Source organism: Nyctereutes procyonoides, unplaced genomic scaffold, assembly GCF_905146905.1.
Source record: "Nyctereutes procyonoides isolate TBG_1078 unplaced genomic scaffold, NYPRO_anot_genome, whole genome shotgun sequence".
In the NCBI taxonomy this organism is placed as follows: Eukaryota; Metazoa; Chordata; class Mammalia; order Carnivora; family Canidae; genus Nyctereutes; species Nyctereutes procyonoides.
In genome coordinates this window covers 14,144,743-14,168,961 of record NW_026575082.1, presented here as the reverse complement: position 1 = coordinate 14,168,961, position 24,219 = coordinate 14,144,743, and the positions used below count along the sequence as shown (strand labels likewise).

At 45.5% G+C, this 24,219-nt stretch overlaps 1 protein-coding gene across 3 annotated transcripts in view; it reads left to right on the top strand.

Annotated features, from left to right (window-relative positions):
- Positions 1-24,219, top strand: part of LOC129514429 (tumor necrosis factor receptor superfamily member 11A-like) — a 52,217-nt gene that overhangs the window by 17,171 nt on the left and 10,827 nt on the right. The window contains exons 2-9 of one of the 3 annotated variants that reach the window (XM_055332988.1): positions 3,005-3,086; positions 4,488-4,613; positions 9,926-10,069; positions 13,297-13,385; positions 14,932-15,026; positions 16,546-16,659; positions 20,749-20,801; positions 22,100-22,871. In XM_055332988.1, the coding sequence (XP_055188963.1) occupies positions 3,048-3,086; positions 4,488-4,613; positions 9,926-10,069; positions 13,297-13,385; positions 14,932-15,026; positions 16,546-16,659; positions 20,749-20,801; positions 22,100-22,871 (1,432 nt within the window). In that variant the 5' untranslated portion in view covers positions 3,005-3,047. Of the gene's footprint in view, positions 1-3,004; positions 3,087-4,487; positions 4,614-9,925; positions 10,070-13,291; positions 13,386-14,931; positions 15,027-16,545; positions 16,660-20,748; positions 20,802-22,099; positions 22,872-24,219 lie in introns of all 3 variants that reach the window. The other 2 variants (XM_055332987.1, XM_055332986.1) reach the window with 2 other exon arrangements.

The window sequence follows — 24,219 nt, the reverse complement described above, 5'->3', positions numbered from 1 at the left end:
TTTGCCCCCAAACCATGTTGCCTTAGATATAGGTCTATGTGTATGTAGCCTTTTAAGTTGTATATGAAGGTTTGAAGGCATACTGCAAACTATATAATGTGCCTAAAGAACAAAAATATATTCTGTTTAAGCTGTACCTCAAATTAGATTAATACCTTAATTTTCTGCCTCACCCATTGCAGATTTTCTAGTAGCAAAATTGCTGCGGCTTCTGACAAGATCTGTAAGTCCTGTTGCTCTGTCAAGTGGATATGTCGGTTTAGGGGTGACTTGTACTCTCTCGAAGGGTGAACTTTATGTGAGTGATACATCGATTTTTTAAAAAAGGACATGGCCAGGTGTAAAGTCACACAGTAAGCTTAGGAGAGAGGAATGAATTCGAAGGAATAGTCTGTGAAAATCTGTTTAGGAGCTACGACATCTGGTCACATCTGGAATCAATGACTTCCCCCTTTTTGCCAAGAGGTGTAAAACCCCTGGGTGGGACAACCAGCTGAATGAATCGCGGCCACCCTCCTGAACGGGCAAATTGTCCACATGTTCACATCAGCTGGCGCTCCGCAGGAACCAGGATCTGGAGCCCAGGACACAGCCAGTGGCCTGACAGTGTGCTAAGCAGCCAGCCCTCTTACCAAATTCCCCTAAAAAGAACCTCTCTGTGTCTAACACAAAGCCTCTGCTTATCTCACAGAGACTGTTGCCGCTTTCGAATGGGTCAGAAGCAATTGATAACCTTTATCATCTGAAATGAGGCCCAACCACATATTTCTCTTGTTTGCCTTTGTCATCAACATGGCAGGGGTGCTCCCATATCATTAGGCTCAGATGATTCCGATTGGTTAGCATTTGCCTTGACCACACTCAGCTTTACCATTTCGCTTCTGTTCATCTCTCTTGCATGCGCATCCATGACTGTGCTGGACACTGAGCAGGACTGCCCTGCAGAGCAACGGATTCCTATGAAGACAAAAAGAAAAAGAGAAGAGGGAGGAAGGGTGGTTCCTGTTCTCTCATTCTTCCTAGTTTCCACTGGGCTCACGGCCCTTGTCCTTGTCCCGCAGTGAATGTACGGAGAGCGTCCAGTGCGCAGCGTCCCGGGCCGAGCCCAGCTACAACCTGCCTGGCGCAGCTGGCTCCAGGAGCATGGTGACCTTGTCACTGACCTCACTCTCCGCCCCATTCCTCCTGTAAGCCCTTTGCCAGGCCAGGGTGAGGTCAGAGAGGTCCATGTTGGCTGTGTCCCCCACACCCCACCCAGCCAGCCCAGGGTGTTCGGGGTACGATGCTCCCTTCATCAAACTTCCTCCCATCACTGAGGAAGCCATCCAAGTGGAGGATGCATGGCTTCTTCTAAGCTCTGTTTTCTCTACACCTTCAGTCCAGGCTCTTGAGTAGGCAGATGAAGCCCTGGGTGAACCGTCTTACTGTCTCCTACAGCTCTGCTGATGGACCTCTGTGGCCACCCCCACCGCACAAGCCATTTCAGGCATTGGGGCCTCTGTTGAACTATTCACAGGGTATTAAGTACTCTTCCCTGCCCTCCTCCCTGCTGCCAGTTCCGTTTCCACCCTCTGGCCAATGTCTCTGCATCTTGTAAGACTGAGCTCACTTATCACATCCCTTGGGACTGCCTCCCTGACCTTCTCCAGCTGAGATAGGGCCCCACCTGCCCATAGGGAGGGAGGTGGTGGTGGTGCTGAACACCCGGAGTGTGTGTGAGCCCCTTGAGGGCAGGGTTTGTAACTCTGGATCCCTGAGACCCAGCAGGGAACTTGCCCCTTGGTACAAAGCATTTGTTGGGTCGGTTGTGCCCTGGTTGTGCCCTTCGGAGTCCTACATGGCCACCTGTCAACAGGACTGTTGTTGTTTCTCTCACACCGAGAAAGCTGATGCAGAGAAGAGCTTTTCTGTGGTGAAGTGATAAGAATCTCTGAGTGATTGTATGGGACTTGGCTTTTTGTGTTGTTTTGTGTTACATAGACGGGCAGATTTGCAAATTATATTTGTACTAGAATCATGCAGAAATGAAACAGAGGCTCAAAAAACTTAAGCAGCTTGTGTGTGTGTGGGGGGGTTCTCCCGGCCAGCAGGCGGTCAAGACTCCGAGCTCCAACCCCACAGGGTTCCCATGACAGCTCTTCTGCTTTACAACATTCTATGCATGTTTAAATTTTTAAAGGTAAGCAGTATTAAGCATCTTATAAAAATCAGAGAAAGTGTGTAAGACCAAATTTGACCTTCCTGGTATAAATAATACATGTATTAAAGGGGCCTCCTTATGTTCAACATTGATGAGCATTTGTCCACCATGTGACCGTAATCCATCTTACTACTATGAGCATAACCAGAATATTTTTTGTAAGATTTATTTTTATTTTAGAGAGAAAGAGAGAGAGGGGGAGAACGTGAACAGAGGAAGGGGCAGAGGGAAAGAGAGAGAATATCCTCAAGCAGACTCTCCACTGAGCACGGAGCTGGACACCAGGTTCCATCCCAGGACCCTGAGATTGTGACCTGAGCCAAAACCAAGAGTCGGACATTTAACCGACTGGGCCACCCAGGCGCCCCATAACCAGAATATTTTTAAATGCTTAAATGGATTTTTATACCAGTGTCAGTTGGCTTTATACATTCTTTTTTTTTAATTTTATTTAATTATTCATGAGGAGAGAATGGCAGAGACACAGGCAGAGGGAGAAGCAGGCTCCATGCAGGGAGCCCAACGTGGGACTCGATCCCGGGACCCTGGGATCATGCCCTGAGCCAAAGGCAGACGCTCAACCACTGAGCCACCCAGGCATCCCGGCTTTATACATTCTTAGTGGGGAATGGGCTACTGTAGCAAAGTGACATTTTAGGCGGAGGTAATATCACATAGAGCAGTTTTAGGACTGTTTATGGTGTTTTCTTATGCTTTTTGTAAATGGAATTCAGTATTGCACCTTTCATTTTATCCAGAAGGGACTTGTGCAGACTCTCTACCTGATGTCAATTTTCCTTTCAGGTGACTTTTCAGATCACCCCTCCGTGTACCCGTGAGAGGCATTATGAGCATTTTGGACGGTGCTGTAATAAATGTGAACCAGGTTTGTATTTCTGAATCACCTTTCCTTGTTCCTCAAAAGTGAGTAGGGCTTTCATTTATTTAGTTTTTGTAATTCAAAGAATAATTTCAGTCCTTCCAGATTAAAAAAAAAAAAAAAGAAAGAAATTGGATAGACTTTCTATGGGAGTGGCAGGTAGTAATGTGTGCCACTCTGAAGACAAAGACCTTTCCGTAGATAAAATCACAAGCAGTTGCTGAAACTAGTATTTAATATATGCTGGAATACGGTTCTCTAAAACACTCTTTCTTGAGAAAGCAAGGTTTTATTTTTTTTTTTATTTTTTTTTTATTTTTTTTTTAATTTATTTATGATAGTCACACAGAAAGAGAGAGAGAGGCAGAGACACAGGCAGAGGGAGAAGCAGGCTCCATGCACCGGGAGCCTGACGTGGGATTCGATCCCGGGTCTCCAGGATCGCGCCCTAGGCCAAAGGCAGGCGCTAAACCGCTGCGCCACCCAGGGATCCCCGAGAAAGCAAGGTTTTAAAACCTTATTTTAGCACTTTGCAATTCAAACTTTCAACAAGTAAAATGCAACTCTTATTTAAAAGTATTATAGTGAAGTTTTTTGGGGGGGAGAATAACCATACTGGAGTCGTTGCCACTGCAAATTGCCTACACCCTTTTCCTCAAGAGACTGGTTACCTCTTCCCTATAGTTGCTCTGCCAGAGTGTGCCCGAATATTTCTATAGCCTCGGTGAAGTCCCAGGTCCACAGATTCCTCACTCGCTCATCATTCTAGAAACGGTGGTTATGTTACATCAAGATCCATTAGGTAGTCAAGCTATAAGTATTTCTCAGATGTGCAGAACCAAGATCCAGTGATTTCCTGAGCCTGCATGGGTACATGTGTGTGAGTGTGTGTGTGTGTGTGTGTGTGTGTGTGTTTGTGGGCGCACGCATGCTCTGGTCATACTTTTAACTGAGGGCCCACAGGACACATAGGACAAAAGAAGTTAACTCTCCAGATTGATAATAGAGGGAATTTTGAAGATAGGAGGGTGGGGGCAAAATGAAATTTTTGCTTAGTCCCCAGGGAGCCCCTCAAGTTTTATAGGCACCAGTTTGAAAACCATCATCCTTTTCCTTGGTCAGCTGACATGTGGGGTGGAAAGGATGATCTTTTGCTGAGATGAACTATCTGGCTGCTGTGACCACAGGCACATAAAACCTAGAAGTCATTCTAGCCAACTGGGAGGCCTGAGGAGCCCGTCACTGATAGGTGGGCTCATCTCGTGTTCCATACTGTGTTAAGGGACTCCCTGGAGTTCTTTAAATGATCCAGTAAATTGGTATATTTTTGTTGTTTTGTTATTTGGGGGGATATTTTTCATTAGTGTGTGTGTGTGTGTGTGTTTTTTTTTTTCCTGTGAACTAAAGGGAAGTACATGTCTTCTAAATGCACTACTACCTCTGAAAGTGTATGCCTGCCCTGTGGCCCGGATGAATACTTGGACACCTGGAATGAAGAAGATAAATGCTTGCTGCATAAAGTGTGTGACACAGGTAAGTCAGTCATACCAGCGGGAAGTGTGGATGAGGGGTATTTTCAGATACAGCAGTGCTGTCTCTTTTGGGGGCACATAGGAAGATGTTCCGACCTTGGAGCCCCAGAAGTAAGTGTCTCAGATCACAGAAACATTGTGACATTCTTCATTCAACACTTTTGTCCTGGAAAATAATTGTGTCTCAGTTTAATCAGGGAACACATATGTTATAGTTGACAAAACATTGCCACAATGTTTCTGTGTAAGTTGTTATTTAATTTCCACGGAAACCCTGCCAGGTAGTCGCAGTTAACCCATTTTAAAGAGGAAGAAACGGAGACCAGGAGAGGTTGGGTGACTTTTCCAGGGCTAACAAATGAGAAGCAGGACTCAAAGCTAGATCTGACTCTCACGTCTTTCTCCTGAACCCTAAGTGTCTTACTAACTCTACAGTTTGCTCTCCTATCAGACTGCTATAGTTTTTTTTAACTCAAAAAAATTTTTAATTATAGTTTAATTGTAGGAATCAGAATCAAATTATGTCCCTTAACCTAAAGATTCCTTTCCTTCTCTCCCTTTTTTCTTTTTCCATTTAATCTCTCTGTTGGAGAAACTGTGTTATTTTTATTTTTTTTAAAGATTTATTTATTTATTTATTTGTTTCTTATTCATTCATTCATTCATTCATTCATTCATTCATGAGAGACACACACAGAGAGAGGCAGAGATACAGGCAGAGGGAGAAGCAGGTTCCACGCAGGGAGCCCGACGTGGGACTCGATCCCGGGTCTCCAGAATCAGGCCCTGGGCTGAAGGCGGCGCTAAACCACTGAGCCACCAGGGCTGCCCCAGAAACTGTGTTATTAACCCTGTAGGTTACAGGATTCTTGTGGATCAGTCTGATTTCTGCTGGTTGCATTCCTTTGGTGTCATTTAACATATTTTCCCCATCTCCTATATTTCATGTAGAGTGGTTATTGGATCTAAAAGGCTAATCAGATGCTGGTTTGTATTTTTTTGTTTGTTTGTTTTTGCCAAACTGCTTCATAGTTGGCATAATATAGTTCGGTCAGGGATCATATAGTACCTGCTTATCGCTCTTCTTTTGATATGAACAGGTTGACCATCAGGCCTAGATCTGTTTTCATGAGGAGCTGTAGAAAGGTGGCCTTCCGTCAGTCCTTCTTCAGGAATGGCTGGAATGCTTTATAAAGGGAAGCTTCCCTTGTCAACTATCTGTTGCCCTAAAGTAAAGTATATATGGGAAAGGCTGAATGAATGCTTGTAGCTTTATTTGCCACTTTTCAACATAATGACTTGATCACCAAGCTTTCCCAAAGGGTTTATATGAATATTATAAACTCAACCATTCAGACATATTTGAGGTGTTTTTAATAGATTATAGTTACTAGTTGTATGGGTGCTCAGATGGTCTCACCTTTTCACCCCCCGCCCAAGTCTTTGTCATGACCCCAGGTGACTCTAAGAGCCCTCCTTGCTTCCAGGTTCATCTTGGACATTTCCTGCCCCAAACTCTTTAAGAATTCCTGATTGCTTCCAGGGGAACATCTTACTTAGCGACCTCTAGTCTGGGTGCTAGGGAGGTTCATTGTGACCGGATTGATCCTTGTTTATAGGTTCTTTTCAGTGGACAGAACTAGGAGTTAAGGTTTTTTTTACTTTTGTTTTTTTTAAACATCATAATTTTCAAGTGTGTTAGAGACAGCTGGCCGATTGTGGCCACAGAAGGTACATGGAAACTCCACTGAGCAGAAGCATCTGATCAAGTCTTTTTTCTTTCCCAGTGCTTAGTAATGACCTTGATTCACTGCTGTCTCTTGGAAATAAAGATTCATTCTGTCTACTGCTAAAGCTGACTAAAGCCTCAAACCTGGTGCATATTTAAAATTTTGTCAAAATTGTTCATCACCACACAGGCTTACATTCATTCACAATTGAGAAGGGTGGTGGAATTAGGATTTTCCAAGGGAGTGACCCTTGTCTATATATGTTCTGGGCATTATGCACATGTTTATGCAGATTGGCCTTGGTGCTGCACAACTGATTTGGGCTCCAGAGAGGGCACACAGGGACACAGGAAGATTTCTCCAGGTTTGCCATGCTCTGGTCTGAAAAGAATGGGAATAGGAAATATCCCCGCCCTGCTGGCTGTACTTTGAGACAGCAAAGGAGACAGGGATCTAGTTTGCCTGCTTCCTTTTCCCTTGGAACTGAGTCCTAGGCCATTAGGGCTTCTATCACAGGGTAGCGCAGACGGAGTGACTTAGACAACAAACATTTATTTCTCACAGTTCTGGAGGCTGGAAGTGAGAGATCAGGGCACCAGCATGGTTGGGTTCTTGGTGAGAGCCCTCTTTAGGATTTCAAGACACTGTTTTTCTTGCTGTGTTTCCACATGTGAAGAACAGAGGGAGGAAGCAAGCTATCTACTGTCTCTCTTCTTTTTAAGATTTTTTATTTTTTCATTTGAGAGATAGAGAACAAGCACACAGAGGGAGAGGGAGAGGCAGACTGCCTACTGAGTGGAGAGCATGATGTGGGGCTCAATCCCAGGACCCTGGGATCATGACCTGAGCAGAAGACAGACGCTTAACTGACTAAGCCACCCAGGTGCCCCTTTACTATTTCTATCTTTTTAAAAAAAAAAAAGATTTTATTTATTCATGAGAGACACACAGAGAGAATGAGAGAGAGGCAGAGACACAAGCAGGCTCCATGCAGGGAGCCTGACCTGGGACTCAATCCCAGGTCTCCAGGATCAGGCCCTGGGCTGAAGGCGGCGCTAAACCGCTGAGCCACCGGGGCTGCCCTACTATCTCTTTTTATAAAGGCACAAATCCCACTCATGTGCTCTCCAACCTCATGGCCTGATCACCTCCCAAAGCTGCATCTCCTAGTATCATCACGATGGGGGTTAAGATTTCAGCATGAATTCTGAGGGGACACAAACATTAGTCCATAACAAAGTCCTGTAAGTACTCAGGAGTCTAAGTACCTGGGCTACTGGGACAGTCCAGGTGAGATGGGGTCCTATAGGTGTCAAAAGTCTGTTTCAAAGAATATTATTGTGTTGTATCGTGTGTGTGTGTGTGTGTGTGTGTGTGTGTGCACATTGATTCTTGTTATTCATAGAATAATGTCAGGGTTCTGAACTAGCAAATGCTGAACCACAGCTCCTATGGGGAAATACAGACTTAGGTTCCTGTGAGCCTCTGGGCACAACATCTTTGTTAACCCATCCACACATAACCTTGTTTTATGTGTTTCTGTTTAAAGACATCTTAGTAAATATTTTGACTCATTAACATTGTTCTTAGAAGCGACAGTGCTGTAACTCATGCTTGAACACGTATTCATCTAACACGTATTTTCTCCAAGAGACACATCACAGCCTTCTTGGGCCTGGTAACGCCACTCAGCACCTGGGCACTATGATTATGGGCCATTTTAAGCAGTGGAATCACTTACGAAAAGCACAGGAATGCCAAAAATGGGACACCAAGTAGACCACAAAAAGGACGCTTGTTTCCAACATAAGGGTTGTAACAAGAAGGCTGAGTGTGACTTTGTTTGACCTCAGCTAAGAGCAGGCAGGTCCAGCCAGCGGCTCAACGTTTCCACTGTTCTGCACGTGTCCAAGAATGACTGCCAAAGTGCCAGGAGTACTGATTTGGGGGGTTATAATGAAATTTTAGTGAGTACATGAAATTGCAAAAATGAGTAAACAAATAATGCTGTGTGTGTATCAACATGACCTCTATTCCACTGAAACCAGAAAGGGCAAGGAGGGACAAGGAGGAGAGCACTTGGCCATGTGTTGTGAGAAAAGAGACAACACATGGGTTGCCCTAAATGTTTGGGGAGATTCACTTCCAACTGTGTCATCAGGCTCAGCCTCTGTAATGCATTCACTTTTCTAACTACCTGTGACCCCTGTTTGCACTACTCTGAATACTCCTGTGGTCCCACAGGATCCCAAGATGAATCCCCAGGCTCCAGAACCCTATTTTTCTCAGGTTTGATCTAGCATTCGTGTTAAGAATATTTCTCATGTTTGAGTTTACTAAAAACCAAGAAACTGTGAAGACTATTTTTGGATTTGCCAAAATAGTCAAGGATCATAAGGTCCCCAGTTCTTAATCCTCCTCCTGAGGAGAAAACTGACTTAAAAAAAAAACAAACTATAAGACTCTTAATTAATTATTGAGAAGAGGAGTGGAGGAGGGAAATCCCTGGTAGGGTTGTTTCCCAAAGCTACTGTCCTGAATGAGGGCATTTGCTGGCGCTGAGTCGGTGGGGGGGGGGGGGGTGGGGGGGGTGGTGCAGGATGTGGAGGGTGAGCAGCCAGGTGGGGGTAGGGTGGGGTGGGGGGGTGCAGCTGGGGTGGATGGGGGTGGTGGTGATGCGCCGGGCGCGGGGTGGAGGGTGAGCAGCCTGGCTGGGGCGGGGGAGGGGGGGCAGTGTGGGACCTGGAGGGTGAGCAGCCTGGGCTGGGAGGTGCATAACGTGGAGGGTGGGCAGCTGGGGCGGGGCCAGACCTGTAGGGTGAGTAACCAGGGTGGGGGGCGGGTGTGGGAGGTGGAGGGTGAGCACCTGGGGTTGGGGGGGTGCGGGAGGTGGAGGGTGAGCAGCGGGGGCAGGGGGGGTGCGGGAGGTGGAGGGTGAGCACCTGGGGCGGGTGGTGGGTGCGGGACGTGGAGGGTGAGCACCGGGGCGGAGGGGGGGGTTTGCGGGAGGTGGCGGGTGAGCAGCTGGGGGAGGTGCGGGAGGTGGAGGGTGAGCAGGCGGGGCAGGGGTGAGTAGGTGCAGGAGGTGGAGGGTGAGGAGGCGGGGCGGGGGGTGGGTGTGTGGGAGGTGGAGGGTGAGCACAGGGGCATGGGGGGTGGGGGGAGGTTGCAGGAGGTGGAGGGTGAGCAGGCAGGGCGGGGAGTGGGTGCGGGCGGTGGAGGGTGAGCACGGGGGGGGGCGGGGGTGCGGGCGGTGGAGGGTGAGCACGGGGGGGGGGCCCGGGGGGTGCGGGCGGTGGAGGGTGAGGGCGGTGGAGGGTGAGCACGGGGGGGGGGCGGGGGTGCGGGCGGTGGAGGGTGAGCACCGGGTGGGGGCCGGGGGTGCGGGCGGTGGAGGGTGAGCACGGGGGGTGGGGGCGGGGGTGCGGGCGGTGGAGGGGGAGCACGGGGGGGGGGGACGGGGGTGCGGGCGGTGGAGGGTGAGCACGGGGGGGCCGGGGGTGCGGGCGGTGGAGGGTGAGCCCGGGGGTGGCCGGGGGGTGCGGGCGGTGGAGGGTGAGCCGCCGCTGTCTGTCTCCCGCAGGCAAGGCCCTGGTGGCGGTGGAGCCCGGCAACCGGACGGCCCCGCGCCGCTGCGCCTGCACCGCGGGCTACCACTGGAGCGCCGACTGCGACTGCTGCCGCCGCAACGCCGAGTGCGCGCCCGGCTTCGGCGCCCTGCACCCGGGTACGGCTCCGGCTCCGGCTCCGGCTCCGGGTCGCGCCCGCGGCTCTCGCGGGCCGAGCGGGCTCTGGGAGGCGCCCGGCCCCACGCCCGGGGAGCAGGGCGTGCAGCTTGAGGGGCGCCAGCGGGGCCCGGCTGCGAGCTCTTCCCGGGGAATGTGGGCGCGGCCCACGCGCTGCCCTGAAGGCTCCTCCGTCTGGGGAACCTTGGGGTCCCCATCCCCACCCCCTTAGGCAGGCCCGGGTAATGCAGGGGGCCTCAGACTTTTTTTTTTTTTTTAAGGCTGGCTCACCCCCTTGGAAGAATTTTGAAGAACCATGCGCCCCTGGCGGACTTTTAGGTTGGCAGCTAATGTTTTTTATTGCCAAGTTAAAAGAGTTGCTAAGGAATTCGTTTCCAAGGAATTATAACAGCAGTAACACTTTTAAAAATGGAATTCAGTGGCACCTAAACAGCAAAGCAATTTGATAAACACCATCATCCTTTTAAAAATGCACTCATGATCCTTCACTGTTGGAAGATTTATACAGTTCTTGTCCTTCCTTTGATTTGTATCCATTTCACCTGCCCCATAGAATTTTATCCTAATGCGTTTTTATGCTTGGAGGGCTTTGACTAATCACCTCTCCATGCACTTTCACATCAAAAATATGTACCGATTTGAGATCGTAATTTTAAAAAATTTCCTGTGACTCAAGGTTCAAAGAGTTAAAAACACTCCTGGGCTAAGTTGTTATTACAGTTATTACACGATTGTCAAAAAGTAATATATTTTGCTATAATATAATTGTAAAAGCTTTAGGTACTTAATAATGGGGGAGTTTCTTTTCTGACTCATGTATTCGTGGTCGAATATTATCTGTTGCTAAAATATAACAGATTTCAACATTAATTCTGCTTCCACTAAGTGCTGAGAAACTTGTGTACATAAATAACTAAAGGGTAAGGAAGGCTTCTGGCAGAGGAGTGTCAGTTCTTTCAACACTTTCTGAGTCCCTTGTGCAGGCCACATAGTGATGGGGATCAAAAGCTGTTTTTAATGATCTCTCTGTTAAGAACTCAGTTGTGTTCTCAGTTTTGTTAAAAGTAAAGAAATAGGTATCTTTTTGTCAAAAAAAGTATTTCTTAGAGTCATTTACTTTTCTGACTTATATTAAGTATCCCCCAGCAGTTTTTTCAAGATGTAACAAACTGATAACTCATACCTGTTAGTCTTTCACTTAGAGGCATCCCCTGTTTTAACCCAGGAGACTTGGACAGGCTTAGGAGAATTAAGATAGTCTGTTTTTCAATTCATACAGAAGAAGATGTCCATCAGAGTCTCCCTGGTGCAGTCAGCCCTTATTACCAAATGTATCAACTAAACCAGATGAGATTTCTCTTGGAAAAAGTTCAACTTAATTTTTTTTTTTTTTTTTTTTTTTTTTTTTAGAGAAAGAGAGAGAGCAGGGGAGGAACAGAGGGAAAAGGAGAGAGAGAATCTGAAGCAGAAGCAGGTTCCACACCCCATGGTGGAGCCTAGCTCAGGGCTCAATCTCATGGCCTTGAGATCATGACTTGAGCCAAAATCAAGAGTCGGATGGATGCTTACCCGACAGCCACCCAGGCGCCCCTTGATTTTTTTAATTATTAAAATAAATCTCCCTATGACAGCCAACTCCCTTATAAATCCAATTCTAAGACAAGGCCCCGAGCCTTTCAGTATGGAAGTGCTCTGAACACTTGAGTTTTCTGATGCCAGTATTTCGACTTGTGGTAGCTTTTGGCAAAGCAGGATTTGGAGTGGGTAAGCAGCGTGCCTTCTTTTATGAAGTGGGGAAAGTGTGATTGTGTGAGGGGAAAAGAGAAAGGAGAACATGCAAGATGCCCCTGGCAGGTCAGTGTTTCAAAGAGTAGATGTGGGAGTCAAGTACATGGATTTAATGCCCTTAAAGCTTCGTTTTTAAGGGTTACTCTTTTAAGAGTGTGTTAATATTTTAAAAGCTGTTTGGATTAATGTGACAACTAGATGTTAACTGGGCTTTTGTTAATATTGTTACAAAGTGAGTCAGATTACTAGATTGAGGAGGGGGGTACCGTGCTTATTGAGGCAGTTGCGGAAATCAAGAATGTACTTCCCATTTGACTTTGGGCAAAGAAAATCTAATTCCTTATTTTAGTGTTTTATTTTTGAAAATAAATCACAGAAGTGCTACTAATTTCAAGAGTAAATTGTGGTTTTGGCACTAGTCAATTGCCCGATTGTGTACCACACGGAAGCCAAGCCAATGTTCGTTCTTCTTTATTGGAATTACCAAAGGGTCCTCCTGTGTCCATTGCAGGGAGGCTACTAGACGTAGGAAGTTGGAGACAGGTCCAATTTTGATAACGTAGCTGATGAGGAATGTGAGAGCTGAAGAAAGCTTCCTAACCAGGACCAATTCCTGCTTTCACTGCTGTGGCTTAAGGCAGGGGTTCAAAAGCCATCCCACCACTTGTGTTTCTGTAGATAGAATTTTATTAGAAACACAGCCACATCTGTTTGCTTACATATTATCTATGATGCTTTCATACTACAAGTAATTACATCAGAGTTCAGAGGGGCCTGCAAAGCCCAAGATATTTACCCTATGGCCCTTTATAGAAAACATTTGCTGCTAACCCTTGGTTTAAAAGAGAGAGGCCTGTAGGGTTTTTTTGGGGGGTGGGGGTGGGGGAGGAAGGTTGTTTTTGTTTGAGAAAAGTTTGTGGCAGTCACTCTTGTGTTTGGACTGGTAAGCTGTATCTGGTCAGAAGGAATCAGGATAGGAAATTTTCCTTAAACACAGGAAAAGGGCTGTCATTCTCTGTAGACAAAGACTATATAAACCCAAAAAAGGCTGAAAGGAGAGAGCAGACAAGTGCCTGTTGAAACTAGGGAGATAGCAGGCTCCCCGGCTGGGAAACAGTATCCGTGACCAGGACAGTGACTCAGAACAGCCCAGAATCGGTACCTAAGTTGGATGCTGACGTTAGTGGCTTAATGAGGAGCCTGTTGCCTTGGTCTGTGACCTCCTGCTGGGACCGGAGATCCCCTGAATCCACAAGGCCCTAGGGCAATCGGCATCAGGCCATGAGGGTGGTTTGGGGAGGCCAGAGGCTTAGCGGGCGGCTCCTGATCTCTGGTGCTCTGAACATCGTCCTGGCCGATCTCTAAGTGTCCCCGTTTGCTCTGGTTGTTCTCTTGTCCGTTTGTTTTTTCGACAGTGCAGCTCAACAAGGACACGGTATGCAAGCCCTGCCTTCTAGGCTACTTCTCCGATGCCTTTTCTTCCACTGAGAAATGCAAACCCTGGACCAAGTAAGTGACTTGGTAAAAAAAAAAAAAAAAAAAAAAGTAAGAGTTTGTTGATTTTAAACTCAGCCCGGGCCATCTCGTCTAGGTTGAAAACAGACTGATTGAGTTTGGCGAGGCTTCTTCTCAAACCCATTTTCTGTCCATGCAGCGTGGGGAAAAGAAATCAGCACGACTGATCTTCAGCTTTGATGTGTGACAGGCACTCTGCTTTTCAGATTCAGTTGGACCGAATCTTTGACTTACAGTGACAGCTTCTTTTTTCCTTCTTCCAACCTTAGTTATTTGAAAATGATTTACAATGTTTATTATCGTTCACTCACCACTCCCATGCTTCCAGCTTCCCCACACCGCTGGCTCGTCCCGAGATGCATGTGTGTGTGTGTGTGTGTGTGTGTGTGTGTGTGTGTGTGTAGATGCCTCCTGTTTATATAAATGTTTGCATACTCTAAACACCTTGGGTTTTATAACATAATGAGTGCTAAAGGAAGCTCATTCCATACGTGTTCACTTAGGTCTTTGTGGTCTTTTGTAGCTTGGTATTTCATCGTAGAGATGTACCATAGTTTTATTTAATAAATTCCCTATTGGTAGTCATTTAGGTAGTTTCCAGTCTGCTGCACTAATAAATAACTCTGCACTGAATCATTTCATATATATCCTGGGTTTCATACTTAATGTCAATATACGTGTGTGTAGTAGAATTATATGTGTATATATACAATGTGTTTTTATATAGTAGAATTATATGTATATGTATATACATGCATAGTGTGTATGTATATAGTATGTATAGTAGAATTATATGTATATATAGTGTGTAGAATTATATATATAATATACATTATTATTAATATTGATATATATATATAATGGAATTTTTGGGTCCTTCCATTACATGCCTATGTTAAATACTAGTATATTCCCAATATATTTTTTGAAGATTTATTTATTTATTTATTTATTTAAGAGAGAGAGAGTAGGGGAGGGGCAAGGGAGAAGGAAGGAGAATCTTTAAGCAGACTCCCTGCTGAGTACGGAGCTTGATGCAGGACTCGATCTCATGACCCTGAGCTCAAGACATGAGCTGATATCGAGAGTTGGACACTTAACCAAGCAGCCACCCGGGTGCTCCTCAATATATTAAGTCTCATTAGATATTTATTTTCTGATCCACTTATCCAAGTTTTACATTGAAAAGATTTTTTTGTGTGTGTTTTCAATGTCAAAAGAGCATTCATCAAAAATTTATCACTCAGCCAAGGTAATTAAAGCATTTGGAATCTTCTTTACTGAAGGCACCAATGTACTCTCTTTTGGACCATAGTGTCAGAGTGGTTCTTAGAGAATACTGGTAGTGGTTATTTTTGCTTATTTATTTGTCCAGGCTTCCGACATGTGGACAGACACTGGGGATTCAGATGTGCAGGAGGACCTCTCAGTTCTCCTGAAGGAACTAGAAATCTAGTGAAGTAGAGCCTTTTGTAGTGTGTGTTTTGTTTTTAAATAAGAATATAAAAGCAAAAGCGCTTAACTACCTTTACCTCCACAGCTGTAGCATTCTTGGAGAGAAGGAAGTACGTCATGGGACTGATAAATCAGATGTGGTTTGTAGTTCTTCTCTGCCATCTACAAAGCCACCAAAAGGTATGTGTAAACAGAACAGGTTGGTTGTAGATGTGCTCAGTCTAGTCAGCAACTCTAGATTTCTCCCGAATTACATGTCGTGTCTCAAGGGTTTTATTTCTCCCTCTTCATCCTATCATATCCATGGTCACCTTTCACTTTTATCAGTATTTTAACTCCAGGTATGTTGTTTATTTGAAAATGCCCTACTCTGAAATGGATAACAATAAAGTATTCATACATACAAAAGAAAGAACAGAAACTGAGCTACAAATTTCATGAATTAAAATGCCCAAATATGGCAGGGTTGTGGAAGGTCACAGTAGGGGTATCTGCGGGAGATCTTGGTCACCAACCAGAGTTAGAATATAGCCATCGTTATATATGGCATATTTTGTAGATCAAGTAATCTTCAGTAGAGTTTTGAAGCCTGACAAAGTTGACAGTTAATGGTAGATGCTGGTTACCCGGGGCATGAGATGGTGCAGAGTAGGTCCAAAGATGGAAACGCCAAGCGCAGCAGGAAGAACCCAGGCCACAGGTTAATGGGGTTAATGAACTGAGAAAATCAGGGGGTAAGATTTTATATTTTGGGAAACAGGAGGATATCTAAGCATTCTCGATATGGAGTTAACACAGAGTAGCATTCAAAAAAGACCATTTTAAAGATAACATTGAAAATAACTGAGGGAATAAAAAGTTACTTTAAACAAGAGAGGGGAGGAGAGGCAAGACTCCCAGAAACCAGGGCTGGTAAACCAAGAGTTCATAATATAAAGGATCTAGCAGGGAAGTGATCAAGGGGAAATGCAAGACATGGTCGAGTCCACGTTGTGCTGTAGATGAAATACTGAAACACTTTGCAGGATGGCTGTAGTGCTGTTCTCATGACCAGCAGAGCCCTGGTGCCATGCTGTTCTTTGGAAAGAGATATGGGAAGGGGCTTCCTTTGGCCTCAGAGGCTATCCAGCTGCAGAGATTGACGTGTTCTGTAGGTGGGCAAAGATGGAACTGGCTGGTGTGGTCAAGGTAATTAGAGTTGTGCTAAAGTAGCCACTTTTATTTATTTATTCATTAAAGATTTAATCTAATTATTTGAGAGAGAGAGCATGAGCAGAGGGAGGGGCAAAGGGAGAGGGAGAAGCAGATGCCACACTGAGCAGGGAGCCCATCGTGGGGCTTGATCCCAGGACCCCAAGATCATGACCTGAGCTGAAGTCAGATGCTTAACCGACTTAGGTTAAGACATTTAGGCACCCGAAGTACCAACTTTTAAAGATGGACGTGAGCTGGCCTCCCGCAGAGTGATGCCAGGAGTGGGATTAGCTGCAGTGTTGGTGTCACTCTTTCAGAGGGGGGTGCACTCTCTGCACACCTGTGGTCAGAGTCAGGGACCATCCTTCTTCTCCAATGCCAGACCAACATCTTTGATTCTGGGCTTTGATTCAAAGGGTTTTGTTTTTAAATAAAAGTGAAAATAATCCGAGAATTAAATTATCTTTAACACCTTCTCCTCCTTTCTCCTTTTCTTCCAATACAGAACCCCAGATTTACTTGCCCAGTTTAATTATCCTGCTTCTCTTCATATCCGTGGCATTAGTTGCTGCTGTCATCTTTGGTGTTTATTATAGGAAAAAAGGGAAAGCACTAACAGGTACTGTGTCTACGCTGGTTTTTGAAAATTAATCTTAAAGAAAGGAGATGCATTTCTAGGTATACGCTTTGGAAGACACACATATTGCCTGTGACAGCTTCTGGTGATCCGCCCACAGTAAGTGCCTTGACTCGGTTGCAGTTACTTACACTAAGGAGAAATACCCTCTATACCTCATTTTTTCTATTGTCCTCTGGCCAAAAAAATAAACAAAAACCCATGGTGCCTGTTGATGTGTAAGCCACCAAAATCTGCCAGGTTCAGGAAACTGATGACCTGAAAGTTGTATGTTCATGTCAGTTGCCTTTATCCAAGAATTACCAACATTTTTTATGTACCCACTTAACATAAAGACAAATGTTCAGGTAAATGGCAGATGGAAAGTGTTGACTGGGATCTTACCTTGAGATATGAATATAAAATTGTGAAAATCAGCTACCTCATATTCAGTAAAATGTAGGTGCTCATTCTTAGAATGAATAGTCTGGTGTTAACCTTGTTTCTTGGGAACAATTTCTTCACAAACAATTGTCCCATAGTGCCTTTTAACATCACTGCATATTTGACATTTACAAAGTTAAAATAGTGTCATTTCTTGTTAAAGGGTTTTATTTATTTATTTGACAGAGAGAGAAGAGAATGAGCACACAAGCAGGGGGTAGTGGCAAAGGGAGAGTGAGAAGCAGGCTCCCCATGGAGCAGGGAGCTCGACTCGGGGCTTGATCCTGGGACCCTGAGATCATGACCTGAGCCAAGGGCAGATGCTTAACCGACTGAGCCAGCCAGGTGCCCAAGAATGTCATTTTTCAGAAAGGATTCTTCAAGAGATTTCTTCATGTTTTTGTGGTTAGATCTCCTTCTCTAGGAGCACTGTTGTCTCACTATCCTTTTTTCCTTTTTGGTTGCTCAGGTATTTATCACATCCACCTCTGCTTTGCTGTGACTTGATCAGTTCTCCTGTGTCACATGCACAGACTTCCTGAAACCTTACCTATCTTGCTCTTTCCATTAATGTCATGTTACTTAATGTAACGCTCAGCCATAGAAAGTTTTTAAAGAAGGAAGATAGTGTTTGAAGATGCCTGTGTTCAGCAGAGAACAGTGTTAGATGACTTTTTTAAAAAACATTATTATTATTATTATTCAGAGAGAGAGAGAGAGACAGAGACAGAGACAGAAGCAGGTTCCATGCAGGAAGCCCAACGTGGGACTCCATCCTGGGCCTCCAGGATTACACCCCGGGCTGCAGGCGGCGCTAAACCGCTGTGCCACTGGGGCTGCCCAGATGCCTTTTTTTAGTCTACTCATTATTGAATTTTTTTTTTTTAGATTTTATTTATTTATTCATGAGAGAGAAAGAGGGGCAAAGAGACAGAGACACAGGCAGAGGGAGAAGCAGGCTCCATGCAGGTAGCCCAATGCGGGACTCAATCCCAGGTCTCCAGGATCAGGCCCCTGGGCTGAAGGCTGCGCTAAACCGCTGAGCCACCCGGGCTGCCCCTGAATTTTTTTTTTTAAGATTTTATTTATTTATTGATGAGAGACAGAAAGAAAAAGAGGCAGAGACACAGGCAGAGGGAGAAGCAGGCTCCTTGCAGGGAGCCTGATGTGGGACTTGATCCCAGGACTTCAGGATCATGCCCTGAGCCAAAGGCAGATGCTCAACCCCTGAGCCACCCAGGTGCCCCTTGAATATTTTTATTTAATGCTGCTCCACTTCCCTAGCAACCTGGTAGCTAGGCATTTGAATACACTGCATGTTCAGTCAATGAGGGTCACTCATGGAGCCGTGTTTATGTGAGAAAAACAGATTTCTGATTTTTTTTTTTTTTGGTCTCTGCAATAATCTCTTCCTGCCATATTTTATCAATGAGGACAATGGACCTACTACTTACTAAATCAGAATGTAGGCCTGTTAAGCCTCTCTTCATCCATTCATACTGCACAGGTTTCTTAACACCCCCCCCCCAGGGGTTGGGACAGGCCTGGCCCTTGGGGCTCCTTACTGCACAGCACAGTGCAGGCCCTTTGTTGGGGAAGCTGTAGAATGAGGCTGAGTGCTGAGAGAGAACTTACAGAGCTCCAGGTGAGCAGAGGACAGGGGTTGTCTGGCCTTGGGGCCAGCAGGGGCCTCCCGGAGGAGAGAAGGAGCTGCCAGGTGGAGTTAGCTAAGGTTCCTGCAGCTGGAGCAAAGTGAGAGCCAGCGTGAGACAAAACGGAGAGGGAAGCATGGCCAGATGATGCAGCCCTGCAGGCTTGCTGAAGGAGTTTGTTCCTTGTCCTTACCAAAGAGAAGTAAAACTAGCCATCTGGTTGTAGGATAGAAGACAGATTTGGGGGTGCAGTAGAGTGGATGCAGACACACCAGTTAGGAGGGCTTTTACATCCAAAAGAGAGATGATCTTAGTAATTATGAATATCTCCTCATGTACAAGTAACATTTTTAAATTTTTTTTTATTTTTAAAGATTTGTATTTATTCATGAGAAACAGAGAGAGAGAGGCAGAGACACAGGCAGAGGGAGAAGCAGGCTCCATGCAGGGAGCCTGATGCAGGACTCGATCCCCAGACCTGGGATCACAGCCTGAGCCAAAGGCAGATGCTCAACAGCTGAGCCACCCAGGTGTCCCACAAGTAGCATTTTTTAGCCATTTGTGATTATCTAGTACTGGTCCCTACAAGGGAAGAGCTACAAGCTTCCTTTTATTTGGGGGTAACTTTATGTAGTTTCAAAACTATAGAGAGGAAGCAAGAATAATAATGAAGATGATAGCAATAACTGACATATAATGCGTATTTATTCTATGCTAGCTCTGCTTATGCGTTTTACATGTACTCACAAAATCACAACGGCACCATGAGGCAGGCGCTGTTATTTCTCCCGTGTCGTGATGACGAAACCGAGACTCAGAGAAGTGAAATGAACCACTTGGCAAGGTCGTGTGATAGGGATCATTAGCTGTTATCATGACCTGATTATCTTCTCCTGGAGAATGGACAGCCTCCGCTTCAGTGTTTCTAGTGAATTCAGCATCAAATAGTGGAGGTGGGGTAAAAATTTATCTTTGTAGAACTTAAATTCATCTATTTTTTTCAGTGCGTAGATTTTTTTTAAGATTTTATTTATTTGAGAGAGAGAAAGAGAGATAGAGAGAAAGGGGGGGGAGGGAAAGCATAGAGGGAGAATGACAGGGAGAAGCAGACTCCCCACTAAGCAGGGAACCTGATGTAAGGCTCCATCCCAGGACCCCAGGATCATGACCTGAGCTGAAGGCAGAGGCTTGACTGACTGAGCTACCCAGGTGCCCTAGATTTGACTTTTTAAAAGTTTTGTCACTTTTGTTTTTGCTTTTTTTTTTTAATTAAAAAAAAAGATTTTATTTATTTGAGAGACAGTTTGAGTGGGGAGGAAGGGAAAAAGGAGGGGGAAAAGCAGGCTCCTCCTGAACAGGGAGCCTGAGGAGGGGCTCATCTCTGGAACCCTGAGATCATGACTTGATCACAACCGAGTGAGCCATCCAGGTGTCCCTCAGCATTTCTGTTTTTAAAAGTTAGTGGAGATGCATTTTTATTTATGCCACAGAACATACTCATTCTCCTGAGAAGCAACAGGATATAGTAGAAAAGCATGTGCGGCCCACTGGGACTCAGTGGGGTCGGACAGCCTCCTGGCATGTGGTTTTTCTTTATCGTGCATCCGTGTGAGCTAATTGACTGCAAAAGCAATGCCCTAGGCCCGTGTCTTCATGCTTCCCATGCAGTGCCTAGCCCTGTCCTTCATGGCCACAGAAAAAGTGGCAAAGGGAATGAGAATGCCTCCCGTCCTAACAGCAGCTCTTGAGTGTGCCCAGAGGAATTCATTCAGTGGAACATTAGCGGATGATACTTTACATCAGGAAGTTCTGTTTGGGGGCAGAGGTGTCTTCGAATGGGTTGATTTTCTTTTAAATGTTTTCAGTCTCAGGAGCTCTCACCCAAAGACTCGCAGAGGCCTGTGTTTAAAGAAACACTGAGCTGACATAGTGATCGATGATGATACTGAATTAGAGGAAATAAAATGAAGTTCTTCTCCTTACTCTGTTTTTCTAGCTAATTTGTGGCACTGGGTCAATGAGGCTTGCGGCCGCCTAAGTGTAAATAAGGTAAGTTTAAAAGTCTTAAGTGCCTCCTTCACATCCTTTTACTCCTTCGGCTGCTATGGCTATGAATAATCAAATACTGAGCCCCACTGTGAATGGGATGGTTCCTTGAGGGATGGAACCCTGAATCCCAGGACTGATCTCCACAGAAAAACCCCAAAGCCCAAGTGGGTGCCCCTCCTAAATGCTCTTTTCTTTGCATTTCCTTCCACTCATCATCTCTGTGTACATACATTATTTATGTTGTTCTAGCGCCAATCTTGATTGCCTAGGATAGCTTCCAAGGAGGAAGGAGCTGCCATTTCCCTCTACTCTGTAGCTATTTTGGTAACTTTTAATTTCGATCTAATCAAAATTATAGAAAAGCAGTGAGAATAGTACAAAAAACTCGCCACACGCCCTAAACTCAGCCCCACCAACTGCTTACACTTTATCACATTGTATTATCACCTGCTCTCTGTGTGTATCTGTGTGTTTTTATTCTCCAACCATTTTAGAGTGAATGTGACAGACGTCACGCTCCTATACCCTTAAATACTTTGGTGTGAATTTCTCAAGAACAAGCATATTCTCTTATATGACCATAGTACATTTATCAAAATTGAGAAATTTAGTAGTGGATTAAGTAGACTTAGTAGTTATCTGATCTGCATCAGTCTTAAAAATTTCCTTGATTATCCCATTATGTCCCCTAGGGCTGTTGTCTTAGGTATAAAGAATAAACATTTTAAACGGAGTTCCTCCTGATTCTTCCAATTCCAGTCCCCACACCCCACAGGATTCCTTTGTTTTTTTTCCTTACCTGGATTTGAATCTTCTCTTCTTCAACAGGATAAAACCTGGTTCCTGTTATTCTCAGTATATTTACTCATTTGCTCACTGCCAGTAGACACAGAAATTAGTTTCAGAATTACCAAACCATACTACAGAAAAAAAAAAAAAAAACCCAAAGCTACAAACTGGAGTTCCTTATTCGTTTGTAGTTTTTTTTTTAATTTATATTGAATGTATATGGACAAAATACTGTGTTCTAAAGTTATTGGAGTTAGCTCTTCGCCTTGCTTCAGTGTGAACATGCTATTCGTTTGAAATGCAGTTTGATTCATTTGTTTCCATATTCCATTTTGGGTTCTCCCCTACTCTATAATCTTAAATAACACAAACAAAGTGCCATAATGAGTGTTCCATCTGTACTTGTTATGGTGGAAATAATTATTCTAAACCATTTTCAGCCATGGTTCGCAGAAACATGTTCTAATATCTCTGGGTATTAATACTTCTGCCTTCTGAATTTAAATCAGCAGGAGTCCTCAGGCAACAATTTTAGCAGCACTCACATGGAAGCCTCTAGTCAGCGTGAAATTTGTGATGGTGTCTTACTGCTGACTCTGGAAGAGAAGATGTTTTCTGAAGATATGTGCTGCCCAGACAGTGGTGGTGGCTGTGGGGGCGCGTGTGCAGGCAGCAGCCCCAGTACAGGGGGAGAAGATGCCAGGATGCTCACCTTGGTCAGCCAGGTGGAGGGGGACTCCTGCAGGCAGATTCCCACGGAGGACGAATACGTGGACAGGCCCTCCCAGACCCCAGACTCTTCCCTGTTCCTCACTCAGCCTGGAAGCAAATCCACACCCCCTTTCCCCGAGCCCCTGGAGGTGGGGGAGAATGACAGGTTGAGCCAGTGCTTCACTGGGACAGAGAGCCTGGGAGATTCTGAAAGTGGCAACTTCGTGGAGCCGCCGTGCAGGACTGATTGGATCCCCATAGCCTCCGAAAAGTACTTGCAAAAAGAAGTGGAGGGTGGCCACTGCCCCCACTGGGCAGCCAGCTGCAGCTCCAGCTCGGCGGATGGCTGTGCAAACTGCGGAAAGCCTCCCGGGGGGGGCCGGGAACCCCTCCTGGCTTCCCCGAAAAGTGGACCTCTGCCCCAGTGCGCCTACGGCATGGGCCTTCCGCCTGAGGGTGCAGCAGATGGGGCTGGCCAGCCCTTGGACGGGGCTGATGTCAGGCTTCCCGGCTCCATGAGGGGAGGTCCTGGGTCTGCAAGTGCCTCTGGGGACCAGCCACCTGCATCTGGTAAGTGATTTTCCTTGTCTCTCACCTCCAAGCCAAAAGGCCTGTTCTTTGTGCAGTGTTGGAAAGCAAGTGTCACAGACCATTTTGGGAAGAAGGATGCTAACGTGGGGAAGATTCCACTTGAATCTTTTCTCCTGCTAGGCCTCTTTGCAGGGTGGGTTTTTTTTTTTTAAAGATTTTATTTATTTATTCATGAGAGACACACAGAGAGAGGCAGAGACATAGGCAGAGGAAGAAGCAGGCTCCGTGCAGGAAGGCCGATGTGGGACTCGATCCCAGAACCCTGGGATCACGCTCTGAGCCAACGGCAGATGCTCAACCGCTGAGCCACCCAGGCGTCCCTGCAGGGTGGGTTTTGATGCAATCGACATGTTGAGTTTGCAGGTCTTGCCCACTGCCATGAGGTTTTATCCTCCAGCCCTGGGCTGTCTCTTCACTTCCACATGCCCCAGGCCCACCATGGACCCCCTGCAGGCAATGTCAACAGCCACCTCAGGGCTGGCTGAAGTTGAGGCATACCCTCAGAATTCTTGGCTTTGTTTGTTTTTGTTTTTCAAGCAACCTATGCCTAAGAACCTATGCCTTAGCTTCCCCTGAGGAAGCTCTGTTTTAATCTTTAATTAATTAATTTTTATTCAAAGTAGCTTGTTGGTTCTATGCTAAATTAATGATGCAGTAAAATCATCCTTTAATGCTTTATATGAGAAGCCCCTTTTACAACCACTGCAGATAATATATTTACAGAACCAGGAGGATCATTTTACAATTTAAAATCATTATAGAGATTTATCGCTGCACCACTGCTTGAGCATGAATAGCCCACCAATTATAATATTATAACTTTTTTTCCCCCACAGGGGTAAAGCACCATCTGTTTTATTATGTAGTTACAAGGAACTCTGCCGCTGATGGTGAGGGCTCTGGGTACTGTTTACCACATGGGTGGGTCAGGGATCTCTTTGAGAATCTTCTGACAGCTATAGGTACTCTCTCCAGAAATATGAATATATGGATATGCACTATTTAAGGGGCTTCACAGAATCCTTCCACCCTCAAAAGAAAAAAGAAAAAAGCCCATTGATGGACCTCCTTTATCCTGGGATGCATTTTCTTTTTCTTTCCTGCCTCTCTATTTAGACAGCGAGTAGTGCTAGCAGCTGGTCTTCGAATTATTTTATAACCCTGGGGTAGCTAGATCCTGCCCTAAACACAGAGACTCTCCTGCCTCATGTTGATGATGGCTCCTGGCTTATTTGGTAGAACAATGCACTTTAATCTGTCTTCCAAGCTTTGTGGTTTTGCTGCAACTACACAAATTCACTGATGTGTAAATTCTCTAACATTAGTT